Genomic DNA, 8,113 nt, shown 5'->3' with positions numbered 1-8,113 from the left:
ACAATATTTTATCCAGATTAAACTAGCTAACCAATGGAATATTGAGAGCCACCCAACATTCTTACCATTTTCTTTCAATATGAGCTCGTTTCTATAACTGTAGGGACCTGTGTTCCTTCAGTAACCAACTGTCTTTCAATTTATGAAGCAGACATCATTGGGTCACTATCAGAGATACTTAAAATGCTGTTATCACCCCTCTGAATCGATACCCTAGGTCTGCCAGTGGCGTTTTTCAGATGTACTCGTACCTCATTACTATAATATTTGTATATTTTATGTCTAACCTTTCGTAATTTTCTATTAAATTTGGCAATTAACGACGCAGATTCATTCCGACAGTATCTCTGGACGATTTTCCACCTTTTAACTTTTTGTAATTTGCCATTTTTAACCTAAATTATAAATTATTAAAAAACAGATTATTTCTTGTTTTCTATAATCACTTTTATATACATATATTTACCATTGACAACTTTAAAAATGCACAAACTCAAATGACATAAACCCAAAATGTAACCGGTTTACGTTAAGTTGGTTGCATGTTTTGATCATTTCAAACTAGTTTTTTAAATGAGGCAACAAACTTTTAATTTTTCAAAAATGACCAACTTTTGGAAAACAATTATTTTTGATATGAAATAAAATTAATTATTTTTTTTGAAAAATATAAATAATATCTACGGATTACAGGGAACTCATCTGCAAAAAGCAAAATTTGTAAAAGTAATTTTTTCTATCGTTTTTTTCAGTTGATTTCTCAAACATGCATTAGGCAACAAACTATTGACACCCACTGTATTTTCAGCAAAACTCTGCTAACTTTGAAACACTTGTGTGGCAGTGCCATTTCCATATATTTAGTTAGCACTATTTGTTTGAGAACCGCTGACCGAACAGTATATTTTTGTTGACCGATTCTGCAAAAATATGCTGAAAACGCTGCCTTTGTCAGCTATAACTGTGCTCGCCGGGAAGTTCTTTGAAATTTGAACATACATTAAAATTAGTTGCTATTCAGGAATTTGAGACCTTTGGAAATTGAGCTAAACCTCCAGTTATTCCAGGAAATTGAGATAAAACCTCGAAGACATATATCTGTGAGAGTTGATTGAAATACTTCAGAACGTTCAAAAACCATTTTGATTTTTTATCAAATATAATGTTAATAACATTCTTTACAAGGTAAGTTTTAAGCTTGACAGAAGAATGTAGTGTCAGTAATATAAGGATAAAGATCATCAGGTAGAGTTGCGTTGTCCAGTTTCTTTCCCAGTTCAAAATAGCGTCTTCTAAGATGATGAGCAGCGGCTTTTGGTTGACGATTTCGGGTAAAAACTCCCTTTTTATTTCCACCAACTCTCGTAACCATTTGCTCTGTTTTAAAGTCAGCAAAGTTCCAGACAAACTCTCCTGGAATGTAAATTACATCAAAAGTAAAATTAACTTTTAATAAAAATAAGATATATCTTCTAACCAATGAAAAAATCATGTTGAGAATAAAGAATGTCGAAAGCTTCGAAATATCGTGAAAATAGAGCTACTTGGTATTCCTCTGACCACACAAATTCTGGAATGATGTGAAGTCCCTCAATAGTATCAGCTCCGTATTCACTCATAATAACAGGCTTCCCGTATTTGCTATTCCATTCTATCATTTCATTTACTATACGGTTGGTGATTGTGTCCAATTGCCCAGGACTTTCGTACCAACCGCGGTACCGATTGACTGAAATTATATCCAAATGCTGGCCCGTTTGATCCCTTGATGGAGAGACAGCTATGGACATTGTAATAGGTCTTGTGGGATCTAAGGTTCGAGTAAAGTCAGCCAAACGTTGGAAATAGCTATTGGCTCCATTAGCGGATGTTCGAGCTTCATTGGCAATTGACCACATGACAACGCATGGATGATTCCTATCACGAACAAAAAGTTCTTCAATGGCATTTTTATGCTGTTCCAAAAGGTGTTCACTGTAGTTTTCTGTGTTAACGCTGGAACATTCATCAATGATCATAATTCCGGCTTCATCAGCAAAGTCCATAGCTTCTTCCGAGTATGGATAGTGAGATGTCCTATAACAATTGGCACCTATCCAGCGCAGAAGATCGTAGTCTTTTGTCAGAAGGGCTAGGTCGAGGCCCTTACCTCTCATCTGTTGTGCCGTAAACAATGATAAGTTTAGATAAGTTGGTGGCAACTAAAATTATTTACAAGCAATCTGCTCTGAAAAGGGGCGGCAAAGGGTCCCAGACTTTACAAAAAGCTCGAATTCGTGACTTAAATGCTATACATCAAAAGTACTTTCGCATATTTACCGTTTACTAGTTCTCAATCGATTTAAACTGATGCATAAATAACTCAAAAGATCCCCCAAAATAGTTGTGAGAGTGACAGAATTGATTTTCGGACAAAAATTATTTATCGGTGCATAACCGGTTCATTACCGGTTCGCAAACTGATTTGAAGTTCGCCCTTCCTTTTCTTCGGTTATAAGACAATTAAGGGTATCTTCTAGGGGTTGGAAGGTTCTGCCCTAATCACAATCTAACAATAGTCTGTTCAAGTTTAACTCTTATGGCTGAAGTCGAACCAAGAGGATAGATGGTAGTGTAAAATTTATCTTGTTGAAGTCTGAAGTTAGCTCAGGATCATAAATCTGGCAACAGAATTTTAAAATGACCAGCTCCATTGCCTTGTCGATTGCAAAGGTCAGCATTTCGTAAGGACTACATATTGACACTGTAGATGTGCCTCGACGAAAGAAATTACCGTATTTCGTTCTGTTCGTAATATGGTATTCACCGATTCGATTTACTAGATCCGATCGGTGGAAATCATCCATAAGTGCTAGAATTATAGAAAAGGTCACAAACAGAAGGGGAGGGGGCAAAACCAGCACCTACGGTACCCCTGCAGAATGGTATCGTATAAAGGCTAATAGATGTTAGTGCTGTTCCTCGATTACGGTTATAAAGTATATCATTAGGAAGAGATATGGTGGGCTCTCTAGAGCAGAGGTGTGCAAGAAACCGTTGAAACCGAATTAACGTCAAAATAAGTTTGTTATAGTAGCGTTTTGACCATTGACGTACATGTTTCATTTGACGTTAATTCGGTTTCAACGGTTTCTTGCACACCTCTGCTCTAGAGGCTATGATACCCATTCGTTGCGATTCATATTTGATTTTTAAAATGAAGATAAGAAGCTTGGAATCAACCCATGCCCAAATGTAGTGGAGCCAAATATCCATTGCTCCATCCAAGTATATCGTACCATCCCAGTCCTTATAAGGTTTAGAAAAAAAATTCCTAAAGGTCCTAAGGATACTCTAAACCTAGAACCAGTATTACGGTCACTTTATCTTTAATCTACTTTATTTCAACTCGGGAGGCAAAATTATATTCCCACTCTAATTATTCGGGAAGGATCCCGTTGGATTGTCGGTGTGTGTGTGCAAATTCTGTGCTGTCCAGCTCCCAATCTTTTTCCCTTCCTATCACTTTGTGATTAGTCCCCAAAAAGTGTGCATGTTCTTTAAAAGTGACATAGGTGGTCTGTGTAAGAAGTGAAAACTCTTCTCTGATCCCCCTCGTGGGAGTTGATTTCCTTTAAGTGATCAAGAGATCTTCAATCTCTTGTCCTGAGTGAGTGTTTGGTGCCATTCCTCTTCCTTGGAAGGAAGACAAAGGAGCGAAATCTCTACATATCGAAGATACTGCTATCTTGTGGTATAAAGAAGGCAACTTTTCTATTTCGGATGAGCTACAGTTGGAAGGATGCTAGTCCCATTGCCCACAAATGAGAGGTCTCCACGATAAGGAATATGAACTCCTACCAAGAACACCTGCGGACAAAGAACCATATCCTTCCAGAAGAAGTGTATTTTTCAGAGGACGGTAAAACATGAGGATCTACTCTCCATCTCATGACATCCGCCGAGGGAACAATATCGGAGAAGTTTACTTTGTTAAATGTTCATTGTTAATTGTTAAACTTTGCGACCTTCAGTCAATTTCTTAAGTCCGAATCGCGGTCATTATTTCCTTAACATGACTAAAATCTTCAATATTCATTTTAAAGTAAAATTTCTAAATTTTCTGATTGGCTAAATAAATTAAAGTATTTTCTTTCCTTCTGACCATGTAAATTCTTTTCTTTTTACTTAAATAAAGTTCTGAAAGTTAAGAGTTATACCAGGCCTAGTCATTTAAACCGATGACTGAATTACTATAAGAACAAAATTTAGGTTATACCCATACGGTGTAAGGAAAGTTAGAAGGATAATCATATCGATAACTCCTGGGTACCTACTGCCAATTGCTAAGGATCAAAAATCGGTATCCGTTACCTTTCTTTCTCAGAAACAATTATACAACGGGGTAGTATATAAACGATAAGGACAAACGGCTACTAAATTAAACAGAACATTTAACAGATATGCATAATCATGGATATCATATTCGCCAATCAAAGATCTTAAACTAAAACCGTTTTCATTATGTTTCAAATTGGAAAATCAAATTACTTACATCAGAATCTTCATGCCGCCCGAATCCGCGGAAGTAGATGGGTTTCTCATTGATCAGGAAGGATGTGGCATCCCATCTAAGGGATCTAAATCCAAATTTTAGATGGTAAACATCAATATTCCGTGTTGATTCCGTTGATAAGAATACTTCCATTTTGTAGAGGTATCCTGGCTGGGTGTGCATCAAATACGGCCACCAAAGTTGAACATCAGGGACTTCGAGCGTGCTTTGCTCGTTTGCTGGTGCAGTATTAACAGCCACAATATTGTCATCTGCATTGTAAATTTGCACCAGAACTACAGGATTATCGTTAGTACTAGTTGTGACTTCATAACGAAGAATCCCGGTATTCCCATTGAAGTTTGTTGTTAAAATAACATCCTCAATACGAGTTCTTGGTGTGCAGTACAAGTGAACCGATCTATGAATACCGGCGTAGTTGAAAAAGTCAAAGGTGTATCTCTGATCGATTCTAGAACCAGAATCTGTGGTCACAGATACAAGGCTTCCCTGAGGAATTGTCGTTTGTGTTAAAACGTTGTTAACAAGAACTGTTACTCGATTTTCTTCGCCAAAATTGCAAAAATTCGTGATTTCAGTTTCGAAAGGTAAATGTCCTATTTCATGTTGAACAGCTTCGTTTCCATTAATCCACTAAATAAAATATCTAAATATTAGTTTTTTTTATTTATAAGTAAATGTGTGAATGATTCCTTACCACTAAAGCTCTGTAGTGAACACTAGAAAAGCGAATCCAGACAGATTTGTCAGCCCATGATAGTGGGACATAGAATTTTCTGTCATACCAAACACCTCCAACATGGTCTCTCAAGGAAGAGTTAGTTGTAATGTCGTTGTAGCTAGAAGGCACAGGCATTTGAATTGTTGGTCCTTTATTGCTGAGATCATCATTGAACCATTCTTCTTCTATCCCCTGTTCTGGATCATAACTTTCAGACAATCTAAAGCGCCAGATTCCATCTAAACACTTAACTTCTCTTGTCGGAGAATCCCTTGGATAGAGTCCTTGTACAAAATCCGGTAGATGTTTTATAGCCAAAATCATAAGAGTCAGGATAATTTTTCTTGATAATCCAACAACGGTCATGGTTCAGAATTAAACCTAATTGAGGAGAACAAAAAAATTGGAATTTTGGGACACAAGATTGAACACTTCATCGTCGATAACTAATGCATCTGTGTTCATGCCCTCTTTGTTATATAGGAGTGAAAGTCTTCTGGTTCCATAGTCGAAAAATTCTGATAGAATCCGATTAAAATCCGATTAAATCCAAATAAAACGGAATCACAGAATCCACTTTCCATGCAACTATTGGTATCAGTAGAGTCACTAAAAGTCACCTACGTTAACTACGGTGCATCAGTCATCAACGGTTGAGTGTTGGTCAATTGAAATACTAAAATTATTGTGAGTCAGATCAAAAGTTCACCTACAAAAAAGTCGTAAAATTGTTCGTAAATGTTTGTGAATTCCCACTGAGGCTTACGAAATACTCGTAAACCGTATAACATAGAAAGAAGGTCGTAAAAATTTGTACATTTTCACAAACTTTGTTCGTAACATGATAACTTCACGAACATTTTTTGTCATATTACAAACGTTTGTTTGTCTGGCTAAAAGTTACAAACAAATGACAAATTTTCATGAACATTTTTTGTGTGTTTCCAAACGGTAACGAACAAATGTTTGTAAAAGAACAAGAATGCTCAAATGATGACGTTACGCACAATTTTTGTGAAAAAAGTTACAAACTTTTACAAACGTTTTTGTGTGGTATACGATTTAGGAGCATTTTGCAGGTTCTCAGTAGGAATTCACGAACATTTACGAAGAAATTTACGAAATATTCCTTTTTTGCGTAAAATGCTTTTAAATTGTTGCATAAAGTTGTTGTATAATGACTTTGTGTTAAAAATTCGTAAATAACAAAATATTTAAAATATTTTCGTGTAAAGCGCCCTTTTGATGGAAAAATTGTTGATCACAGACTTTAATACATTATAAAAAAAAATCGAATATGTTGTGAGAGGTTGTTTAGGTGACCGTTTCGTGTATGTTCGAAAATATCTTTGAATCATTCTCGATAACGATTTTTCAAATTCAGAAGTTGGAAAGGTTCTATGAAGCGTATTATTCAACTGATTGGGAAAAGTTTAAATGAATTTGAAAGATATTGAAATCTTTCAAAAGTCTGAACCAGTTTGATGGATATAGACCATTTTCGTAAATTTTGTAAATGCTCAAAGCTCAAACTTGTGAATAAGTTGTTTTTCTTCATGATTTGGCTTGGTGAACAGTTTTGTTCATCAAAACGAATAATTTAAAACTACTTTTAAGAGGTTTTGGTATAAAGTCACGACGTCACGAGCTCAATCATTCCGAAAAACTGTGTCATTTCTCTAAATTGTCATAATTTGTGTTGTCAACCATGATTTTGAGATCCACACGAGTGCATCTGTAATTCAGAACAGCCTCGAAAATCTCGTAAAAAAACTCGAGAACACTCGAGAACACGAGAACCTTGGTAAACCAGGGATCCTGGTTTATCAAGAAATTCTAGAAATCTGCGGAAATTGTGAAAATATCGGCTAAGCCTCGTAAGTATTTTAGCATCTTCCCGGTACAAAAATTTCACTTTAAATCGACAACTCACTTTTACGTACATGTTTTACACAGGTCCCGGTCAAAATCCCGAAAGCCAAAATCCCGAAAGCCAAAATTCCGAAATTCAAAATCCCGAATGGGTCAAAATCCCGAAAGCCAAAAATCCCGAATTCTTAAAAGTATCATAGCTACTCCCACGATTGCACCTGCGCTTCCTGGAGGCAAAGGGATATCTTCTGTGTCTTGGGAAATGATTCTAAACACTTTCCTCTATATAATTTAATCCCTTTCAGGATTTTGAACATTCGGGATTTTGGCTGCCACCGGTTTTACACAATTATTACACATTTTAAGTAGAATTATATGATAATTAAAGTGTTTTGAAAATGTGTTCAGCTTTATGTGTAAGCCCAAGATTATTTTGTTATTGGTTTCAGTCATTCAGGATTGGGTGTCACTCGTTCTGACTGAAACCAATATCATGATGTACAAAGAATTACATAATTATGTAAATTTATATATAAAATTTAGTAAAATAAAGTATCTTATTTAACCTTCGTTAAAAGTCGACAAATTAAGTTTTAGGTTTTGCACTTAGAAAATTGCAATAAAAACTGACTTTGCCAATCTTTAGTTTAGTGTATGGTAGGGTAGTACAGTAGCAATAATAATTTCATAAATAAGAGTCGTGATCTCTTTTTGCAATACTGATGAAATTATCTATAAATTTAATCACGACTATAACCTCTTGTTGTCACGGTGATACCTCTTCCAATAAGCTTTTACAATTATTACTGCTCGAACTCAAAAAGAAAACAGTTAAACGCTTTTTTCAACTTGTCACCGTGCTGGAGCTTAAACGATAAAAGGTATCAACCCAATGATCATTTCTATACCAATTTTCGATTTTGAAATGCTTTTACGATTTAGGAATCAATTTAATTTCTAGTAGA

General features: G+C 35.6%; 1 protein-coding gene across 1 annotated transcript; it reads right to left on the bottom strand.

Moving 5' to 3' along the window:
- Positions 1-1,140: 1,140 nt before the first annotated feature.
- On the bottom strand, positions 1,141-7,807 carry LOC129807334 (beta-glucuronidase-like). Its single transcript, XM_055856530.1, has 5 exons — positions 7,715-7,807; positions 5,253-5,657; positions 4,535-5,188; positions 1,478-2,156; positions 1,141-1,413 (listed from the first exon to the last, which is right to left on the bottom strand). The coding sequence occupies exons 2-5, from the start codon at positions 5,640-5,642 to the stop codon at positions 1,193-1,195; spliced, it is 1,944 nt and encodes a 647-aa protein (XP_055712505.1). The 5' UTR covers positions 5,643-5,657; positions 7,715-7,807; the 3' UTR covers positions 1,141-1,192.
- Between the last annotated feature and the right edge of the window lie 306 nt (positions 7,808-8,113).

Source organism: Phlebotomus papatasi, chromosome 3, assembly GCF_024763615.1.
Source record: "Phlebotomus papatasi isolate M1 chromosome 3, Ppap_2.1, whole genome shotgun sequence".
NCBI classification, from domain to species: Eukaryota; Metazoa; Arthropoda; class Insecta; order Diptera; family Psychodidae; genus Phlebotomus; species Phlebotomus papatasi.
This window is presented reverse-complemented; position numbering and strand designations above follow the sequence as displayed.

Excerpts from the sequence above, each read along its gene's own strand:
- LOC129807334 (XM_055856530.1), bottom strand. The coding sequence starts at position 5,642 with ATGACCGTTGTTGGATTATCAAGAAAAATTATCCTGACTCTTATGATT. Across the intron at positions 5,189-5,252 it reads TTCACTACAGAGCTTTAGTG|TGGATTAATGGAAACGAAGC; the intron begins GTAAGGAATCAT and ends TATTTTATTTAG. Across the intron at positions 1,414-1,477 it reads TCAACATGATTTTTTCATTG|GAGAGTTTGTCTGGAACTTT; the intron begins GTTAGAAGATAT and ends TTTACATTCCAG.